Consider the following 21,924-nt stretch of genomic DNA (forward strand, 5'->3'; position numbering starts at 1 on the left):
AAGAGTAGTAGAACTGTTGCAACTGGAAAGTTTAGTTGTCAGCATCAGGGGTGTAGCGAGTCCAGTAGCACATTTCAGTCATGTGCTGTTAGGACAACTGCAGACTGTGTCATGATGAAAAGCAAAAATGAAGGTCTTTCCATTATTTACCATATTCCTTATCTTAAAGCAACAGAGAGCAGAAATAGTTCTGGCTCATGAATAAAAAAATAAGATGGAATAAACAGTAGCAAGTGTAATAGCATAGTTTTCAGAGATGGATTTGAGAAATTGTATGGATTAGGCTCTATGGCAGGGCTAATTAAGAGGGGTAGCAGGTCTGTGTGGTTTTGGTCTTTATGTCCTTGTGCCGTTTCCCAGTGGACAGTTCATGAAGTAGGCGTTATCCAGGCATATGGATTAGGTGTTATTGGGAACCCTTTTTTCTTTAACTCTGGTAATTGCAAGTTACAGTGTTTGAGTTAAGTAATCATAGTGAGCAGAGGTGTTTTCTGTATGCTTGGTTGTATTGGTGATTGATGCCATGGAGGCTGCAGAAAAAATCACCAGTATACAGTGTAGACAAGGAAAGAAGCACATGGTCAATGTCCCTGTAATGGATTGATACGAACAGCGAGTTGGCTACACAGGTCGATCTCCACTAACAAAGACTGCCATCCATCTGTCTGAAAGTATGTGATCAGATCACAGATTGAAGAGGTGTCATTTGGCTTGGGCAGTTTGTGCCAGTGCTGGAAAGATGACGTAGAACACTACTGAAGTCTTATCAGCAGAAACATTCCTTCAGATCTGTGTGTTTCCAGGTGTTTTTAGGACGCCAATTTGGCTAAGTTTAACTGCATAATTTAACATGGAGTGGTGACAAACAGCAATGAGCCACAGAGCACATCTGTCAAGACATTTTAGAAAAGACTGCATGAATAGTGTACTCAAAGGCATTGCTCTTGCCTGAGGGCAACACACAATGTAGTGTCACTATACTGACAGCCAGGGCCAGTTGTGATTTTATTTTTATGTGTGAGAATACATTTATTAACACTCATTAATAATAAACTAACATGGTTTGTGAAACACATACAAGTGTGCCTACACAATAGTATTTTCTCCAGGCCTTTCTGGGAAGCTGAAATTATTGTACATCAGTTAGTAACCACAAAAAGAAGCACACGCTAAAATTTAAATAACAGAGGACCAAACATAATGCCCCACTATGTATCATCATTTGCTTCGTGACAATGACATTTGCATGTGTGATTATCAGTTACGGATTTTTTTTTATAGATGAGCATTTTTGGCAAACCTGTCTGGGTTGAAGGAGGTTATCAGACTGTTGCTAAATGTTATGTGTGGTATGAAGTTAACTGAACTGAAGTGTCTTTCATACAAACACCCTGTCATCATCTGTGTTTTCTGTCTCTCCCAACACTGTTCTCCAGAAAGAAACATGCTATAAATTCATATTTGACAGTGTTTAATGAGATATTCCACTTGTCATTTGCAGTGAATCAGACATCCTTCACCACGACAAACAGTATGAGCCTTTCTACTCATCATTTGTGGCACTCTCTGCACACTACATCACCACAGTATGTGGGCAAAGTATGTATTTTTCATTTTCTCTTTAGTGTAACAGATGATAAATTGCTACTGTCATTCAGCCAAACATTCAAATGTTACAGGCTGTGTTTCTTTCAGCCAGTAAATTGTTTTTTTGTTCTCTCTCTCTCTCTCTCTCTCTCTCTCTAGTACCGAGAAATCAGCTGCTGTCAGTTGCTGCAGCGTGCAAAGTATTGATTGAATTCTCATTACTGCGGTTGGAGAACCCAGATGAGGCATGTGCGGTATCACAGGTGAGAGAAACCAACTGCATGGGAGATTTTGATGTAGGACTGCATTCAGCTGGTCAGTTTTAGGGAGATAGGACCAGCCACAGATGAAATGTAGCTATGTTTTCTATGTCAGCCACTTTGGCTTGATGCAGTTGTAATGAATTTTGCATGTTTGTTTATACATGTTAATAAGTTAAATAGGTATTAACTTGTATCTTCTGGTTACATGCGTCAGTTCTCTGTTTAAAAGGACATTATTTACTATATAAAAACACAAATTAAATTGAGTAAAACTCTGTGCTTTTTCAGAAACACCTGATTCTTCTTATAAAAGGACTTTGCACCGGCTGCAGCAGACTAGATCGCACAGAAATCATTACTTTCACTGCTATGATGAAATCTGCCAAGTTGCCTCAAACCGTGAAGACCCTTTCAGATGGTAAGTGTCCCTTAAAGGACAGACCGAGGTTTAACAATTCTTAGCTGATTACAACACATTACTACTGATAGTAGAATTATTCATTAATTTCAGAAAAAGAACAAACAGAGTCATTAAAAACTGAGAAATTAAGTGGGCCAACTGAGACATTTTTGACTTGGGGCTATATATTGGCATTATTTTAATTAGTTTGCTATATTGACTGGTGCAGTGATTTTATAGTGATACTATTGGTATACAGCGCCTTGCAAATGAATTCACCTCCCTAGGAATTTTTCACGTTTTAAAACCTCACAACCTGGAATTAAAATGTATTGTTTGAGCATTTGCATCATTTCATGTACAGAACATGCCAACAACTTTGAAGATGTGAAATTTTTTTTTATTGTGAAGCAAACAACAAAAAGGCCCAAAAACAAAGAACTTCAGTGTGCATAATTATTCACCCCCCTGAAGTCAGTACTTTGTAGAGCCACCTTTTGCAGCAATTACAGCTGCAAGTCTCTTTTCATAAGTCTCTATGAGCTTGCCACATCTTGCAACTGGGATTTTTGCCCATTCTTCATGGCAAAACTTCTCCAGCTCCCCCAGATTGGATGGTTTCCGCTTGTGAACGGCAGTCTTCAAGTCAAACCAGAGATTTTCAATTGGATTGAGGTCCGGGCTTTGACTAGGCCATTCTAACACATTTAACTTCTTCTCCTTAAACCATTCAAGCGTAGCTTTAGCAGTATGCTTCGGGTCATTGTCCTGCTGAAGGGTGAACCTCCGTCCCAGTCGCAAATCACAGGCAGACTGAAACAGGTTTTGCTCCAGAATGTCCCTGTATTTAGCACCATCCATCTTTCCCTCTATGCGGACCAGTTTCCCAGTCCCTGCTGCTGCAAAACATCCCCACAGCATGATGCTGCCACCACCATGTTTCACTGTGGGGACAGTGTTCTTGGGGTGATGGGATGTGTTGGGTTGCCGCCAGACATAGCATTTCCCTTTGTGGCCAAAAAGTTCAATTTTAATCTCATCTGACCAGATCACCTTCCGCCATACATTTAGGGGGTCGGCCACATGCTTTTTGGCAAACTCAAAACGTGCTTTCTTGTTTTTAACACTAAGTAAAGGCTTTTTTCTGGCCACTCTTCCATAAAGCCCAGCTCTATGGAGTGTACGGCATATTGTGGTTCTATGGACAGACACACCAGTGTTTGCTGTAGAACTCTGCAGCTCCTTCAGGGTTACCTTTGGTCTCTCTGTTGCCTCTCTAATCAATGCCCTCTTTGCCCGGTCTGTGAGTTTTGGTGGTCGGCCCTGTCTTGGCAGGTTTGTTGTGGTCCCGTGTTGTTTCCATTTGGTGATTATGGATTTGATGGTGCTCCGGGGGATCATCAAAGATGTAGATATTTTTTTATAACCCAGTCCTGACTTGTATCTCTCTATAACTTTGTCCCTGACTTGTTTGGAGAGCTCCATGGTCTTCATGATGTGATGCTTCTTGCTAAGTGGAGTTGCAGCCCATTGGGGCCTCTCAGAAAAGGTGTGTTTATACTGACACATCATGTGACACTTAGATTGAACACAGGTGGACTTCATTTAACTAATTCTGTGACTTGTGAAGGTAATAGATTGCACCAGCGCTTTTTAAGGGGCTTCATAGCAAAGGGGGTGAATACATATGCACATGCCAATTTTCACTTTTTTATTTCTTTAAATTATTCTTTTATATATATTTTTCTCATTTCACTTCACCAACTTAGATAACTTTGTGCAGATCCATCACATGAAATTTTCAGATGAAAAACATTTAAATTACAGGTTGGAATCTAACAAAATAGTTAAAAAGCAAAGGGGGGTGAATACCTTTGCAAGGCGCTGTATACTGGGGCTGAAAAATTGACAGAATAATCCCACAGGCTGTTGAGCAAAACAAGAAATCTTCAAAGCTTTGGTATGTGACTGAAAAAAAAAATTGTGTCCTTTCTTGTGCATTTAATAGTGGAAGATCAGAAGGAGTTGCCCAGTGCTGTGAACCCAGAGCTTCGACACAAAGAAGTACAAATGAACTTCTTTAACCAACTGACTTCAGTTTTTAACCCTGACCTTACCACCATCTTGGCCTCCCCATCAGCAGCACACATGCAGGCAAGTGTTACAGACCAGTTCTCCAGCTGCCCGCTTCAGTGTTGTCAGTAATGGACAGCTTAAGTTAACCACAGCAACTTGTTAGTTTTTTCTTAAACATTTATACTGAAAATGAACTCACGTTTAACCTTAATTAAAGTTAGCCACATATGGAATTAAAAGGAACATATCATTGTAATTATCATGATTGTTAGGTTTTTCATCTATTCTCAATTATAGGCTGAGAGTGATTGTGATGACCAAACCACAGATCAAGCCATTCAGGCCAAAATGAAAAATGCCTTTGTCTCTCAGAATGTGTCAAGCTTACAGGAACTTGGTGAGTAGATGTTGCTTTGTTGTAGGACTTTTTTGGTTTATTATGTTTACAGTTATACTGTATCATACCGCAGAAGTATCTTGTTGGTAATATAAAAGACTCTAGGTTTAGCGCATTTTCCCTTTACCTTTACTAGCCACATGACAGTCACATGTGTTTTCATTTTTCTTTTTCTTTTTTCCTTGTAATGTTCTCATCAGAGCTGGCAGTTATTTTTTTTCCATAATTTGTGTTTCCAGGTGGGTCTGAGAAGTTGCTACGAGTGTGCCTCAACCTGCCCTACTTTCTGCGCTACATCAACCGTTTCCAGGATGCTGTATCAGCCAACTCTTTCTTTATCATGCCTGCCACAGTGGCTGATGCCACTGCTGTCCGCAATGGGTATGTTTTTTTTAATTTATGTTCTAGGTTAAAATGTTCTAATGTCAAGATAAAGTATTATTTATATCGTTATATTAGGATTTGTTTTAAGGCAGCATTATCATCTCTAAGTTTCTGTGTGTGTTTTCAATTAATAACATTTGGAAAGTTTTTTCTCCCAAACATTCAAATAACTTTGTATTCTTAAAACCCATACCCTAGATTTCATTCACTGGTGATAGATGTAACCATGGCATTGGACACACTCTCCCTGCCTGTACTGGAGCCCTTGACACCAGGGAGATTACTGGACATGACCGTGCTGGCTTTGAGCTGTCTCTATGCTGGTAGGTGAAAGCTCTCTGTAAATATTATTGTCCAGTAATTCAAACTGCTTTAATCTTCTACAAAGAAGGAGGAATTTTAGATAGGACTGCAATACCAGTTTTCTTCTACAAAAAACTATCTCAATAGACCATAAAGCAGTACAGCAATATATTTGCCTGAATGTACTAGTGCAAGCTGGAAGAACCACTAATGTTCTTTCCCTGTTTAATGAACAACTGAATATTATAGTGTGGAGTGAAATTGGTAAAAAAAAAAACAACTCTATTTTTACCCTTTTAGGTGTGAGTGTGGCCACTTGCATGGCCATCCTGCAGGTAGGTAGTGGCTTGCAGCTTCGCTCAGCCTCCACTGGGACTAAAGAGGAGGACTATGAAAATGACGCAGCCACAATTGTCCAGAAATGTGTGAGTATTATGAGTACAACATTGTCAGTGTATGCTCTCATGTTAGTTTGGTACTACATTGAAACTTTATTTGCGAACTTTTATGTTGATACTCACAAGTGTTTACATAGGCCCAGAGAGTTTAGTGTGTACTGACTTCAAATCATGAAAGAACTGGGGGGAGATACATTTGAATTCTGACAGGGTCTGCATATAGGTTATTTTCCCATATTTTGGCATTTTGGCAAACATGCCCTAACGAAATACAGCAAATTTAAAATGGTAACAAATGCAAAATTTGTGTTGGCAACAGCTGGAGATCTATGAAATGATTGGACAAGCCATCAGCAACTCCCGCAGAGCTGGAGGAGAGGTGAGCACCAGATTACTGGAGTTGTTTAAGAAAAAACAAATTTAAATACCTTTTGATTAACCAAGACTGCAATACTTTAGAAGTTTACTGGGTTTAAAGTTAAAGTAAAAAATTGTGATGGAGGTTTTTAAAAAATACATTCTTGGTGACTTTTTTTTTTTTTTTTACTTAATTGTGCACTACAGCATTACCAGAACTTCCAGCTTCTTGGAGCCTGGTGCCTTTTAAACAGCCTGTACCTGATTCTCAACCTGAGCCCCACTGCCCTGGCGGATAAAGGGAAAGAAAAGGATCCCCTGGCTGCCCTGCGTGTCCGTGATATTGCTGCTCGCACCAAGGATGGCGCAGGATCGCCTAAACTTGGTCCTGGCAAAGGGTAATTTCCAATGAATATGAAATCAGTCAATATAATGTTTCTTGTGTCCCTGTGGCTCAGTTCTGTCTTTTGATCATTATCAGTTATGGAGTTTATTTATAGGCTATAAACTAAGGTGTGGGTAGTGGTTACTACAGTAACTACTACCCACTACAGTGTAATTAAAAATAGACAGTACTGCACATTGAGTTAATTGTCTAATTTATAAATTAAAAGGCATGAACTGTATATTTCTTATATGTAATGCTCATTTAATTATTGCATTTATTTTGTTGTTTTCTTTTTGTTGTTTTCCTGAAGACACCAAGGGTTTGGTGTTTTGTCCGTCATCCTGGCCAACCATGCCATCAAACTTTTGACCTCGCTTTTCCAGGATCTGCAAGTTGAGGCTCTGCACCGGGTAAGTGAAACAACAAAAAATACATTTACTTATTTTCTGTATTTCAAAATAAATGTTCGTAATTTTGCAACATGTGTGAAACTGTTGGCTTGTGTTGGTATTATATATCACCACAAGTAAGGGCAAGCTATTGTATTAATTGTGAACACAACCTGTCTTCTGAAAACAATACAATGAATGAAATGTTGTTTGACGAGCCAAAATACTTCCTATGCCTCAGTTGGGCTATCTACATCACTTTTCATTCTGCTTTCTTCCCAAGTGTTTTGGCCACATCATGTCTGATGTTTTACTGTTAATAAAAGCAAAGACACAGGTTTACAATCCAGTTAAACTTCATTTATAAAGATGGCCAAGTAAGGTTGTCTTGTCTTATTTCATTAAAAAAATCATGTCTAAATAATAAAAGTGATCTAAACATTTAAGAAAGAGCTGTAACAAACATATGCAAAAGGAACTATTCCCTAAGAGCCATGTTTCATCATTCCATTTTTTCCCTTTCCCCACCTGCAGGGTTGGGCGAGTGATGGGCCACCAGCTGAGCTCAACATCATGGCACAGAGCACTTCCATCCAGAGGGTCCAGAGGCTCATTGACTCCGTGCCCCTGACCAATCTACTCTTCACCCTTCTCTCCACTTCATACAAAAAGGTGCAATCATTATAAATTTACATACCTGTAATTTGCACAATTGCAGTTTATGTTGTGTTATTAATTTCTGTATTGCAAATAGAAAAGTGCTTGCACTGCTTTTAGACAAAAGGTCAAAAGATGCAGTTCATCTATCAGATACCTGTCAGGGGGAAACCTAATTTAAATCTAATATAAAAGGGTAACTAATTCATAATTTGGACCAACATAAGTGCAACAAAATATATTTAGAGACAAAATATATACTGTGATACAAAATTCTGTGATGATGAAATCAACACAGTTTTTTTGGCAGGTTTTTTTTTTGTCCTCTGCATTCTGCTGTGTTCATGAAATTAGTGAGCGAGTGGGAAAAAGTGTAATCGAAATCAAAATCGATTGGAAACTGCGATAATCAGTCAGACTGTTCTTGTTTTTGCCTCCATCAGGCTTGTGTTCTCCAACGCCAGAGAAAAGGCTCAGTCAGCAGTGATGCCAGCGCTTCTACAGATTCAAACACCTACTATGAGGATGACTTCAGCAGTACAGAGGAGGATAGCAGTCAAGGTACCTTATCAGTCTGGATTTAAGCAATTAAATCATCGCTTTAGAAAGCTTCCTTGTATCTGAAGGTTCATGCTAGAGTATACACTCTCATAGCAGCTTTAGATTTGCCAAACACGAAAAAATAACCATACCTCCAACTCCTGTCTGGACATAATTACTACTTAAGTCCTGGCACAGATGATACGAGAAACAGTGCACATATTGTTCTGCACAGCATTGATAATATAGGAACAATAGCACAAAAGGACTGGAGAATTAAACATTTATACATTTGAAAGAAGAAGAGGACATGTATTGACAGGATGGGGGAAATAGGCAGCTGGTGTGTTTACTTAACCATGCCTTATAAATAATATAAATTGGAGTGTACATTTTTAAAAGCATGCAGTGAAGCAAAATGAGTCTCCAACAAAAACAAAATGGGGATATATAACTGGTATTTAGTGAAATACAAATTTTATATTAACACTGGCAATTTAGCTAAAAGTGGCATATTTATTTAGTAGTATTTGATAGTGCAAGGATTACGAACTGTTTATGATCGAAAGATGTCTCCTCATCAGAATTTAGGGATGCACAATAAATCAAAGTGAGAAAATTAAATTGTTATTGTTCAGATAACAGAATTTTAGACTACAATTGCCTCTGAGAGCATGAGGCATGGCCACCATGCAGTGACTATAAAATTCTGCAGCAGCCGCTCTGAGCTGCTGACGTTTGATTCTGTAGTAAAAGTTGGGGGTATCTGCAGCTGATCGGTTAACAGTCCTGTGACTTGACCTATGTTGCAAAGAATGTCTTCCCGTTTGAAACACACGAACAAGCCTCCTGGCTGCAGAAAATCGTAATTATTGCAGGGACATTTTTGCCTCTGTTTTTCTCTCTATGGCTCTCTGTGTTGTCGTAGGGCTGAGCTCCCCTCGCAGGCACAAAGCTGACAAAAAACATAAAGAGGCCACAACAGAGAGTATGAAAAGGACTTTAAGGCACATTTCATTAAAGTCGACAACGACTTCACTCGTTATCCGTAGCAGTACGAGCAGTTTATCAAACATTGAACATAAACGTGCAGAAATATAATGCTAGCCTCTCCAAAACTCTGGAGTCTGAAGGCTTTAGGTAACCATAATTAGTCCAAGAGTATGGTCAGTTATTCTAATGATTTTTGTAGCCTATACATGCTTGTCAATACGGAGAATACATCTGGCATTAATTAGCCATATTAGGTTGCAAAAAGTTTAAAAATTTTTGCATTTGTAAGGTAATATCTGTTATCCTATCGCTATCGGCAACAACAAACAGACATTTATCGGTTATCAACCTTGCAATCCCATATTGTTGCATCTCTTAATAATTGTGATGTTGAAGAAACTGTTAGAAAGTATAACATCTTTTTATACATTTTTTTAAAATGAAAGTTTGATGGGCATCATGTAATTGTAGACATGATGGAGATGCACTTAAGCGCAATCATTTAAGGAGTAATTTGACCAACAAGCCAGTACCCCAGAAGCTATGTGTAATGCCTTCAACGTATGCCTAAGATTTCCATGACAGTGTGGATGCAGGTGTTGAAAGCAGAGTCATGTTTGTGTTTGAGTGTTAGTGCTGAGCTGTATCAGTAAAGCAGTGAAACAGGTGTGCTGTCAGTGGACCAGTCAGTCAGGTTATGGCAGCAGTGAGAAGGGTAAACACACACATACACGCGCACAGTAATGTAATTAAAATTTTTGACCCTTCATCACACCATGTGACAGTGTAGTTGACAGTGTCTACTATTTCAGCAGAGAGAAGACAGGAGAAGACAAGTGCAGCTTGTGTCTCAGGTCAGCAGTTTTCTGTCCTCAGGTCAAAGACTTGGTGTCCACTTCACTGTCCTAGATTCATTTTGTTATTGTATGTCTCACAATATAGGCTCTGAGCTGCGGCCCTAATAGCTTAGAAAATGACAGAGCCACAGATGAAGACACTTTGGCAAAACAGCCCCTAGTCTGAAAGGTGCTTTTCATTGAAATTGACATGATAATGACAATGTTTTGTCAAAGAGATTCATATGTGGCTCAGTGTGGTTCAAAAGATAATACCAGCAGTATTGACATGTGGGTGCTCATTATTGTTTTTACATGCATTAAAACCTTAGATTAGAGCTGGGTGATGTATGAGAAAAGTTACTGATGACAACATTTACAGTAACTGACCGACTAAATTTTGCTCCTGTTGGTATGTTGAGTAAATGTCTTCATTTCCGTCTGTGTCCTTCAAATACAACATCACCCCTTCGTCACCTGGTCTGTGCCCCTGCCTTTTCCTGCCATAATTTAATGCAGACTTGTAGTTGTCAGACAGATCAGCTTTTAGTTAAAGTTCGACATAATCCTTTTTCTTTTTTCTTTTTTTTACATTGAATACCTTTTCATTATGTTTCATGATTTAAACATTTTGGATTATTGTGCTACACAGATTTTGTGGTATTATCACCTAGTCCTACCTCAGATCTCATTCATTTTTTCTGTGATCATTATATTCTTTTTACCTGTCATTGCATTACTCGTTACACTTGTTGGAAAAGGTCCTCGATACAAAATAATGTAGGACCCATGTCAAAACAGTGGTATTATTATTGAATACAGTATATTTAAGTTGTGCTTGTAAACTATGGGCTTAAACACACTATGCTACGTCTTGCTGTCACCTGAAACGTTATGATTTTTGTGTGTTGCATGCAGATGTGAATATCAGCTTACAGCGATATTCTTTTAACAGTTGTTTCTTGTTTTTGTATTTGAATTAATCTGTCGATACTTCAACTGGGTATGTCTGCTGCAAGATGCCTTTAAAGTCTAATGTTGATAGAATATATTTAATTGATTGATAGGTCCTGAAATAGGTAGCCTTGTGGGGCCACCACTCAGAAGGATAGGTGTGAGGGTTGTGTGTTGCCAGTCGGGTGACGAGCAAAAGCAGAGACTTTGGTGGACTAACCTCTGGCTTATAGTCTGTATTTTAGAATGCAGACTCTCTGGTGAGAAGGGAGTCAGCCAGATCAAGTGTGGGATGTCGAGTGATAAACTAGATGTAGTTGGGCTCCACCTGTACACACAGAATCTGTTCTGGAACCAAACCCAGGATAGAGGCGATACTTGTGTCTGGAGTTCTCAGGTGTGACAGGCATTTAGTGAGTGTGAGAAATTCCAGGGCAATGCTAACTCCCGTATCAGCCTACATAAAAACATCGTCCCTGCAGCACTTTATGTTGCTGCCTGTGGAGGAAGGCTCTTAGAGTTTTCTGTGCCCAAGCAACAAACAGCCACTTGGAATATCTGGGCGGTCCTGGAGCGGGAACTGATGAGACTACAGTTCTGCTGGGAAACTTCAATGCATATGTGGGAAACACTGACAAAACCTATAGGAGGTTGATTAGAAGGAATGACCTACCTATCTGAACCTGAGTGGTGCTTTTCTGCAAATCATGGACTGTCCTTTACAAACATTATGTTTGAACTTGAGGTCATGGTAGTGTACTTGGTAGCAGTGCACCAGATTGATAATTGACTTTAAAGTATTATGATCAGATCTGCCAACTTGTTTTACACTCAGATATGAAGAGTGGAGCAGAGCTGCTGCCATCTGAGTTGGGTCAGGTGGTGGGTGAGGATGGCAGACAGGTGCTGTAAATTCACTCATGTTGTGAGGGTTAACAAGAAATGTCAGCCAGAAGCCCCTGTCGGCCAGGTCTTGGTTGGGGAAAATAGAATCAAAGGAGACTATGATGACATTTTTTCATAGCTGAGGGGCAGCTCTAAGTAGTGGCTAAAAGGTAGAAACCATTTGTGATGGTAGATCAAAGAACCTGTTTCTGGACAGCAGGAGAGGGAAGCAGCTAGAATAAAGCAAGAGAACTTTTGGGCCTTAAAGATATAGATACTTTCTGGGCATATGCTCTTGGATGAGAAAATTATATTTAAATTCCAGTTTTCATTACAGAAAATGAGATTTTTAAGCCTTCAGCATGAGAATGATTATCTGCAGGGCTCTAGACCGCTACTATATTTAGTCACATTTTGTGACGATAGAGCACCACTGCGACTTGCAAATATGATTAATACATGGACTTGAGAGTTGTTCATTTGTTTCTAGCGTACAGTGAAAAAATCCTCACATTTAATGGCGCCGCAGTAATAGTTTATCTTAAGGAGTTTAACGACAGCGTGAGCCGAGTAAGCGTGTCTTTTTACCTGTAGGGCTCCACACTGCGACTAATTAGTCACATTTTGCGACCATGGAGCACCACTTTGACTTGAAAATCTGATGATATATGAACTGGGAGAACTGTTAGTGTGTTGGCCATATGACAGAACCAACCTTGTATCATCACACAAAGATATTATTGAAGCCAGATCTTAAAAATGTCAGGAAAAAATTGAAATCTATCATGTTTTAACTTCATTTAAAATCGCTATTTGTTGTAGCTGGTGCATGTTCGCTAGTAGTGCATAAAAATAAAAATAAAAATATATTTAATGCCTGTGAATTGTTGTTGACTGTAACATAATGCTCTCTGCTATGGAATAATACAGCAGTGATGTGTTCTCAGTTCGGCAGATACTTTACAGCTTTCATTAGAAAGTAATAATACATGTTTTGCATCAAGTGTCAACCTGACTACCATTGTCTGTCTCCTTGTTGCCAATAGCATGTATATACACACACACACACACACACACACACACACACAAAGGCAGCTATGAACATTGCATGCTGTTTAAATGCTTATATTTCAGTATAATCTTTGAAGAACCCATGTTGACTAATTAAATCTTAGTTTTATGTCAAGTGTACAAAATTCTAGAATTTTGTTGAAGATTTGCAAATATGAAAAGATTTAGTGCACATTATAGTAGCAGATTACTTGAGAAATAATATCAGCTATGAAAGTGTGGAATGCTGTAGAGCAGCTTTTTAGTCTTTTATTAACTAGGGTATCATAGGGAAACACTACAGCTTGAGCTATCTCATCATTTCACTACCCTTTTTAATGAAAAAAGGGAAAATAAATACATAAACAGGCTTTCTCTTATTGATAGTAAGTAAAAGTGGATGTCTTTTGACAAAAACATATGTATAAAATGTTCTCTAGTATCCCTCTTTAAGTAGACATTTACCAACAGGATGTCACCATATGTTCACTATTTACTGCATCTTTGGCTCTTCCCCACCGCCTGCACAGTGTCATAGGTGTCATGAACTAGTTTGATGCTTTTTACATTTTGCCTTTTGGTCACACCACCTCCACCACCACCACTCCACAAATGCCTTGTAAGTCTTGGGACATTTCTCACCGCCACTATAAGAAATGTATATAAATTATTTGTCTTTTGTTGCAGATGATGACAGTGAACCCATCTTGGGGCTTTGGTTTGAAGAGACAATTTCACCCACCAAAGATAAAGTTGCTCCCCCGCCCCCTCCACCACCTCCACCTCTGGAGACTTCTCCCAGACTGAAGAGCCCAAGCAAGCAGAATCCAAGCGAAAATGGCAACATTTTAGCTGGACGTAAAGACCCAGAGCTGGTGAGGACTCATTTTTTTGTACCTAACAACATACAGAATAATGGTGTGGCACATGTATTTCTTTGTAATGCTAGCGAGCCTGTTAATATGTCTCTACTAACAACCAGTGAAAATGTTTTGGTTTCAATGTGTGATAATCCAGCAACTCATAACTGTTTGTACCATAGTTTCTCAGTTTAGCCTCCAGCATTCTGAACTTCATCACCACCTCAATGCTCAAGTCCAGGAACAACTTCATCCGCAACTACCTGAGCGTGTCTCTTACAGAGCAGCACATGGCTACACTAGCCAGCATCATCAAAGACGTGGACAAAGATGTGAAAGGTACACTAGAAAGAAATACTGCTCATGAAAATGATCTCAAATTTTACCCTAATTTTCCTTTGTATTCTTAGTAGCTAAAGAAGTGTAGCCCATAATTGGTAGACTGCAATGCATGCTGCTAGGATTAATGCATTTTGTTCTCCGCAGGCTCCTCAGATGAAGCATTTTCTCTAGCTCTGTATCACTTCAACCACACCCTGGTAACATCAGATCTTCCATCCCCAGCCCTGCAGGTAAGAAAAATTTCTTTGTTCAGCCAGTGTCTTGTTTACCAGCACCAAAACCCTAGGCTAGTAACTTCTATTTATGAGCCTGTTATTTCTGAATTGTTAATTGCATGTCATGACTTATTATTGTATCTCTTGTAATTCCCAGAGCACCCTTCTTCAGCAGTTAGGTGTTGCGCCCTTTTCTGAGGGTCCCTGGCCTCTGTACATTCACCCTCAATCATTGTCAGTACTCTCCAGACTTCTCCTCATATGGCAGCACAAAGCAAGTGTGCAAGGAGAGCCAGATGTACCTGAGTGTATGAAAGTCTGGGAAAGGTATGGCAACTTATGGCTTAAAATTTGCCCTTGATTCTGTAACCATAATACATTGAATGTCAGTTAGTTACAAGCTGTTGTATGTTTTGACTGATAATAATGGCAAAAAAACAACTGGAGTCTGAGTGCTCACAGAAACGGCTCTGCTTCACTTTGGCATCCGTGTTAATTAATGAATAAAAAGCAACTTCCATTTGATAAGTATCTCAATATTTACTCATTTTTTGAGAATAGAGCACAGCCTTTGCAGTGCTGTAGTTTGCAAATGTGAGAATATGTAGGAAATGTCCTTGCTGAGCTTACATTTGCACACAGTTTGTTTTAGTTTTTTTATTTTTACCTATTTCTGCTTTCTTCTGCCTTTCCTTTTCCTGCTCTAATAGATTTTTGGGGACGTTGAAGCAGCACACGATACAGAGTTCTGTGCATGGAGAAGATGACCTTAATGTAGAGCACCTCCAGCTCCTGCTGCTTCTTTTCCACAATCTGTCAGAGCGTGGCCGGCGGTCAGTCCTGACCCTGGTGACACAAGCCATCAGTGAAGTGGCACAGAGCAAAGACTCCCAGCTGAAGGCAGTGCCTCTCAACCTGGCCCGCCTGTGTCTGGTGTTTGACTACCTGCTGCGGCACTACTCAAAGGCACCCTTGTACCTGTTTGAGCAGGTTAGTTGCTTATTTTTAAATGGTAGTTGTCTTATCTTGATGGTAAATGGCAAATGGATACTTTATTTTTGTAATATTCAAGTAAAATACTGTCCAGCAAATGTATTGATTTGATAATCTACCCATCCAAAGCAGCCTTAAAGATCCCATCCTAAATATTGCATAAGGCTCATTTGAGTATAAGACTATCCTGATAGTCACTTTTCCAGTGAATTCCTTTGGAGCAGCTATTGGCTTCACACCTTGATAATACCACAGCAGAGCATGTGAGTGGATTAGAGCAGTGGGAATTTCAGCTCCTCACTCGCGGGGCTGCTCATTCCCTCCGCTCAAAGCTGCACTGCTCAATATTGCTTTGCGCTCAATTCAGATTTCACCCTGCTCTACTCGAATTGCTAACCCCTTCCTCCAACAAAAGTTAAAAAAAAAAAAAAAAAAAAATGGCATTGTATTCTATTTTTAGCCAAAACACAAGCAAAAATAAAGATGTACTCTGGTCAGACACGCTTCAAACTCATGGTTTGAGTGGTACTGGAGCTTTCATTTTTGGTAATTTGTTGTTCTGAGTTATTTTGATTTGATAAATCCACCTATGAAAGTAACATTACAGCCAAAGAAAGTGGTAGTATAAGTCATTTTCATTGTAATGCTGACTCTTAAATAAAATTGACTGTGTGTGTGGCACTGTGACAACAAATAATTAAGCCTCTGTCAACCATGAACATTATTTATAGGTGCAGTATAACCTCCTGACACCACCATCCACTGGACCCAGTTCTGTTCAGGAAGGAGGCAAACGCAGCGGCCTCCCACTTTACTATGGATTCAAAGAGGTGGAGGAGAACTGGGCCAAACACTGTTCAGCAGGTAAGACCCATGAAAGAAATGTACTTTTTTTTAGCCACAGTAGGTAACAAAGTTCATCGGCAGCATGGACTGTTTTTGCCAACTACATCCTTTTTTAGCATTAACAAAGATTATCTGTGCACATGAAGTCACTGGCTGTTTGAAGTATTTACCCAAGTGGCATTTATATCCCAACTTGAACGTTATCTCAGTGCCTATTCTTTCTGAGGACATTTTCTGAAAAAGAGTAGTTTGACTCATATGAAACTACAGAAATGCATTGCACATATTGTATTTACACATGTGCATTTTAAACAAGGAAACATGTACATTTTAAACAAGGAAAAACCCTCTAAAAAATAGGCAATAGACTCTTTTCCCACTGCCACTAGATAAATATGCCATTCTAGTTGACAGTAGAAAGCAGCATGAAGGTTAGTGAAAATGTTACAGTGGTTACTCCTTTTTTATATCTGTTACTTACTTAGTCTCTTTCAACTAATTTGCTGACTAATTTGAAATGATTTTTGAGTGCTCCTTGGATGGAGATGGACTGAATTTGTGCCTGAGATGCCTGAGAGTCGCAGAGGTTACTGATGGTCTTGCTGGAACTGGGCAGAAATTTACGTGTCCAGCCAGGTGTCAAGTTTCCATTTCTGCCAATCGAAGCTGGGGCTGATAAATATCCATGACTATTGCAGAATTATTTGTCCCGCAAACGAATACAGATTGTAACCTTTCCAGCTACAGACAAAAGCCAGATGTTACTGGGTGTTAGTGGGTTTTATGTCCAGTGGGAAAGGGGCTTAACTCTGTGTCCTGTGTCTGCCATCGTTGGCTTGGCACTGTTGTTTGTGTGAGGTGTCAGCGAGAAAAGAACAAAGTTAAACAAGAAAATGGGAGTTAAAACAACAAGAGATCAATAAGAAAAACATAAATAATTTTTAAGAACATCTGCAACTTTCATACATGTACTTCATATTGTCTGTGTTCTTGTGTCTTATCTGTGAAGACAGTGTGGCTATGATGGTACTAGATGAGAAAATAATATTCTGTTCATGCATTTCAACCTTTCTTAGATTCAAATGTTCAGCCCAAATTCTACTGCGTTCTGTCCCCTGAGGCATCTGAAGATGATATCAGCAGACTGGACAGCAAGGTGAGACTTTGACCTCTAATAGATGAATACATGGGTAAAAAAAAAAATCTTTCTATATTCAAACATATCTCTTTTTTTTTTCCTTTCAGGTCTTTCCAAAACTGTTCAACGGAACAGTTAAATATGATGATCTGTATGGATGGCTCATCTCACTCCTGGTTGCAGGCTCTCAGTTTGACACTGCAAGAAGACAGGAGAGCAAGCCAATCACTCCTATGGTGAGACCGCAGCACAACAAACCATTAACTGTGTAAACGGGGTGAACAAGTCCAAGATGCAGGTGTCCTGCAGCACTTTAAGATTACAGTTCTCAGTGGCTCCACCTTTTTATTTATTATTCACCCACAATATTTGAAATTAAGACCTAAATGTGCTTCAAATAAAAGCCTTCCAAGTTGTTGTATTTCAGAAGCCCTTCAATGTAAAGCTCTAGCAGGAAGTGATACGTTTTAATCAATAGTAACTCAACAGTAACATAATTCAGCTGTGACATTATCTGATTGTGGATTGGAAAAAAATGCAAGTTTGTTTATCAACCTGCACAGGAGGCATGCTCCCTTCAGTACTACTTCTTGGTGCTGTGGAGGATCCTGGGCGTTTTACCACCCTCAAAAGCCTACATGGAGCAGCTGAAGAATGGCTGCAGTGATCCCAGTGAGAGCGACATCCTGCACACGCTTCGATGGTCCTCACGTCTCCGAGTATCCACCTACGTGAATTGGATCAAGGTCCGTTGACACTTGAAAGCAAAGAAAACAAATAAATGACATCAAAACTATTGCTGCAGATTGGCGTGAAATTACTGACTTTTTGATTTCTCATATACACATTATACTACACTGTGTCTTTAATCCAGTAATGTAATGTTCTTTTTTCATTGTGGTTAATTTTGATGTATGACTATGCCCATGTCATCACTGACAGGAGCACTTGGTGAAGCAGGGAATGAAAGCAGACCAAGCAGCCTCTCTGGTTGAGATGACGGCTGCAAAGTGCAACACCGTTAAATACGATGTGGAGCTAGCAGAGGAGTACATTGCCAGACAGGTGATGATTACAACGTAGTCATAGTTGACTTTTGTATGGATTGTTGTACAAACAGGACAAAGTTTTAAGCACAACTGTCACTCTTTGACAATTTGATTCTGTTGCAGATTTCCACTTTCTCGAGTGTAGACCCCAACGGCATCCTTCCACTCGATCAGTTACCCTCTTTACAAGCTATCTATACACTGGATGCAGTCATCTCCAAAGTGCAGGTTTCCCTGGATGAGCATTTGTCCAAGGTTGCCATTGAGGCAGACACTCACAAGTCATCTGAGATCACAAAGAACCTACTGCCTGCCACGCTTCAGCTCACTGATGTTTACACAGCCTTTACAAGGTGAGAAAGGGATCAGCCTAACCCCTGTACTTTGCTTAAAGTAACACTGAACAACAGACAAGCTTGTCTAGGCCATGCTTTATGTCTAAAAAGTTGGAATATAAGGATATCACAGAAATAGCAGCAGGGTTACTACAGGATTATGTATTGCTTTGTCTTATTTATAAATTTTTGTTTTATCACTTCCTCTGCTGGAAATGATGGATATGTTTATCTGAATAATATGATCAAACCAAACTTGTTGTGACCAGGTCTTACCTGCTAATGAACATCCCAGAGGAAGGGGAAAACAAGCTTACAGATGCCAAGCTCCAAGGTTATGCTGCAGTTCTGTCCATTGGCTCCACCCGCTGCAAGGCCAACCTGCTGGGTACGTGAAACAATTACTCAAGAGCAAAATTGTGAAACAGTACATTTACTCTCACAACTTTTCTGTTCACTGACTGTTTTAACTTGTATTTATTTTGAATGAAATATCACAGGTCATAGCATTATGCAGAACCTACCATCGGCTGTACAGACAATATGTGATACTTGGAACAGCATCCACACCAATGAATTCCCCAACATTGGCTCATGGGTACGTGAATAAAGTTGTTGCTTATGGTTCAGTTTGACTCTGTTCCTCCTTGTAAGCGCTATATTAGAAGAGTTCTGTTCACTATTTAGTATTTGTGCCTTTATTATGAAGGTGGGCTGGTACTATGCCATTGACTGTAAGACTACTGTGAAGGATGATATGTAAATTTAACATTTTAGTACCACCCACTGCTATCCCAAATTCTCAGCACTGACAAGATGAAATAATTCCAATGTCATTGTTCTTACTTTTATATTGATGCTGACCATTCATTTTTAATTATGTATCTTATCTGAATTATCTACCTACCTAAGCATTTGATAAATAAAGATATATCAAATATAATTACATAAAGTATTAAAATATCAAGGTATAGTTTTTACCCATATTGCCTAGCCCTACTCAGTATGTTATTTAAGAAAAATAATTGTATCAGCAATTATAAGACTAATAGTCTTGTGTTTTTTCTTTCTCAGCGAAATGCATTTGCCAATGATACCATTCCATCAGAGAGCTACATCAGTGCCATCCAAGCAGCTCACCTGGGCACATTGAGTTGTCAGTCGTTGCCTCTGGCCTCTTCTCTTAAACACATCCTACTCTCTTTGGTTCGCCTCACTGGCGACCTCATTGTGTAAGTGCTTGTCCAGTCCAATTTAAAGGTGCTGTATATGACATTCAGAGCATTAATATTGGAGCAGACATCTGTTTAATGAAATGTAATGGCGTTCTGAGCACAGAATGAGGTCTCTCTGTGAGTGTTGTAATCTAATTCCAGTTGAGAGCCTTGTGCAGGCAATCCCAGCTCAGATTCTGAATCATAGATATGCTCTGAGTTTAAATCTAAGTCATTCAAAATATAACATAAAGAATGTGATAAGTAAAATGTATTCATGAAAAACCTGTAAACATTAGTTAATATTGCTGTGTGTTCGTCTCCTCAGCACAGAGGAGCTGAATCCTTCACAGGTTGTGCGCACTTTGCTGCCCCTTCTCCTGGAGAGCAGCACAGAAAGCGTAGCTGAGATCAGCAGCACCTCACTTGAGCGCATCCTCGGCCCATCAGAGTCTGATGCTTTCCTAGCCCGCATATACGAGCGTTTGGTGACCGGGTGCTACAACATCATTGCCAATCACTCAGACCCCAACAGGTATGACATGTGTGACATAGTTAATTAAACGTATTAAAATATATTTTTTATTAACATCAAAACACTGTGTGGTGTGAAACAGGTTTTTGTAGTGCTGAACCCAGAGAATAATGCCCCACTGTGCAGCTTTTATCCTATTGTAGCACATTGTCTGTGTTTACTTTCCTTCACATTTGTTGTTTGGTTGAGTCTCACTGCTCTTATCAGCCTTTGATCTCTTTCTTTTATAGTGGTTTGGATGAGTCTGTCCTCGAGGAATGCCTTCAGTACCTCGAAAAACAGCTTGAGAGCAGTCAGGTCCGCAAGGCAATGGAAGAATTCTTTTCTTTCAGGTATCCGCTCAACTGACAACACAGGCTGAATTTTTAAACATTTGATCTGCTACCTCACTTATTTTGTGCCTTTTTTTTCTCACAGCGGTGAGCTTGTCCAGATTATGATGGCGACAGCCAACGAAAATCTATCAGCAAAGTTCTGCAACAGGGTGCTGAAATTCTTCACCAAGCTTTTCCAGCTCAGTAAGTCTACTGTTGGCAGAGCTCAGTTTAATAAAGAAAAGCTATCAAAAGGCTGAGATATACTTCAAATGGACTAGTTCATATGAGTTGTTGTCTGACCACACGAAATGGCAGAAATGTGATGTGCCACTCCGGATGGCCACATTTGAAAGCAGAGTGAAAAGCCTGACATGAGAGTGGGCGGTAGAACAAAAGTATTCTGTCACCCCTGCACAACCCTGCATAAAGAGGCCAGGCTTGTCTCATGGTGGGTTTTGAAAAGTAACAAAAATTGTGAGACATGTCCCCCCATAGTCTTTTGTTGGAAAGATGTAGGTGAGAGCATTTCAGACACTGCTTGATGATCCAACAATAAGTTTGAAACATACTTTTGCCTTGTCAAAAATCAAATCAGAAATCTTTAAAGCTGCAAGTTGCAGATACATCAGATTTTTTTGATAAGCCTAATCTTATAGTGATGCTGTCGTTCCCAGCGGAGAAAAGCCCAAACCCCAGCCTCTTGTGCCTGTGTGGCTCTCTGGCCCAGCTGGCCTGCGTGGAGCCCTCTCGTCTGCAGTCCTGGCTGACGCGCATGACGGCCACCCCACCAAAGGATTCAGAACAGCTGGAAATAGTGCAAGAAAACCGGCAGCTCCTGCAAGTGCTCACCACTCATATTGTGCGTGACAACAGCCAGGTGGGCGAAGGAGTGTGCACTGTCCTCCTCAGCACACTCATTCCCATGGCAACAGACATGCTGGCCAATGGTGATGGAACAGGGTTTCCTGAGCTCATGGTCATCATGGCCACACTTGCCAGCGCTGGACAGGGGGCCGGTCACCTGCAACTGCACAGGGCAGCTATTGACTGGCTTACCAGATGGTAAGAAATGAGTTTCACAGACATGCTGTTGTCTGAACTGCATGATTTTTTTTAGAATCGGTGCTAAGGCTAAAGTCACCAGAAAAAGTGCTAGCCAAAAGTACTCAGAATAATCACCATGGATTTAAATAGTGCTTTGTATTGGGTAACCTAATCCCTTG

The 21,924-nt window shown here is 39.8% G+C and overlaps 1 protein-coding gene across 7 annotated transcripts in view; it reads left to right on the forward strand.

The window, feature by feature from the left end:
* Window positions 1–21,924, forward strand: part of ubr4 (ubiquitin protein ligase E3 component n-recognin 4) — a 56,627-nt gene that overhangs the window by 1,717 nt on the left and 32,986 nt on the right. For all 7 annotated transcript variants that reach the window (XM_078170158.1, XM_033629477.2, XM_078170159.1 and 4 more), the window contains exons 2-32: window positions 1,502–1,599; window positions 1,747–1,850; window positions 2,139–2,268; window positions 4,259–4,404; window positions 4,624–4,723; window positions 4,963–5,104; window positions 5,306–5,430; window positions 5,711–5,835; window positions 6,128–6,187; window positions 6,373–6,563; window positions 6,864–6,963; window positions 7,477–7,614; window positions 8,043–8,160; window positions 13,545–13,732; window positions 13,900–14,056; window positions 14,204–14,289; window positions 14,432–14,601; window positions 14,985–15,264; window positions 15,999–16,131; window positions 17,190–17,269; window positions 17,359–17,487; window positions 17,815–17,997; window positions 18,194–18,316; window positions 18,424–18,653; window positions 18,905–19,023; window positions 19,136–19,233; window positions 19,710–19,867; window positions 20,178–20,384; window positions 20,615–20,716; window positions 20,802–20,902; window positions 21,376–21,763. In XM_078170158.1, the coding sequence (XP_078026284.1) occupies window positions 1,502–1,599; window positions 1,747–1,850; window positions 2,139–2,268; window positions 4,259–4,404; window positions 4,624–4,723; window positions 4,963–5,104; window positions 5,306–5,430; window positions 5,711–5,835; window positions 6,128–6,187; window positions 6,373–6,563; window positions 6,864–6,963; window positions 7,477–7,614; window positions 8,043–8,160; window positions 13,545–13,732; window positions 13,900–14,056; window positions 14,204–14,289; window positions 14,432–14,601; window positions 14,985–15,264; window positions 15,999–16,131; window positions 17,190–17,269; window positions 17,359–17,487; window positions 17,815–17,997; window positions 18,194–18,316; window positions 18,424–18,653; window positions 18,905–19,023; window positions 19,136–19,233; window positions 19,710–19,867; window positions 20,178–20,384; window positions 20,615–20,716; window positions 20,802–20,902; window positions 21,376–21,763 (4,509 nt within the window). The remainder of the gene's footprint in view (window positions 1–1,501; window positions 1,600–1,746; window positions 1,851–2,138; window positions 2,269–4,258; window positions 4,405–4,623; window positions 4,724–4,962; window positions 5,105–5,305; window positions 5,431–5,710; window positions 5,836–6,127; window positions 6,188–6,372; window positions 6,564–6,863; window positions 6,964–7,476; window positions 7,615–8,042; window positions 8,161–13,544; window positions 13,733–13,899; window positions 14,057–14,203; window positions 14,290–14,431; window positions 14,602–14,984; window positions 15,265–15,998; window positions 16,132–17,189; window positions 17,270–17,358; window positions 17,488–17,814; window positions 17,998–18,193; window positions 18,317–18,423; window positions 18,654–18,904; window positions 19,024–19,135; window positions 19,234–19,709; window positions 19,868–20,177; window positions 20,385–20,614; window positions 20,717–20,801; window positions 20,903–21,375; window positions 21,764–21,924) is intronic.

Source organism: Epinephelus lanceolatus, chromosome 8 (assembly GCF_041903045.1).
Source record: "Epinephelus lanceolatus isolate andai-2023 chromosome 8, ASM4190304v1, whole genome shotgun sequence".
Classification (NCBI taxonomy): Eukaryota; Metazoa; Chordata; class Actinopteri; order Perciformes; family Serranidae; genus Epinephelus; species Epinephelus lanceolatus.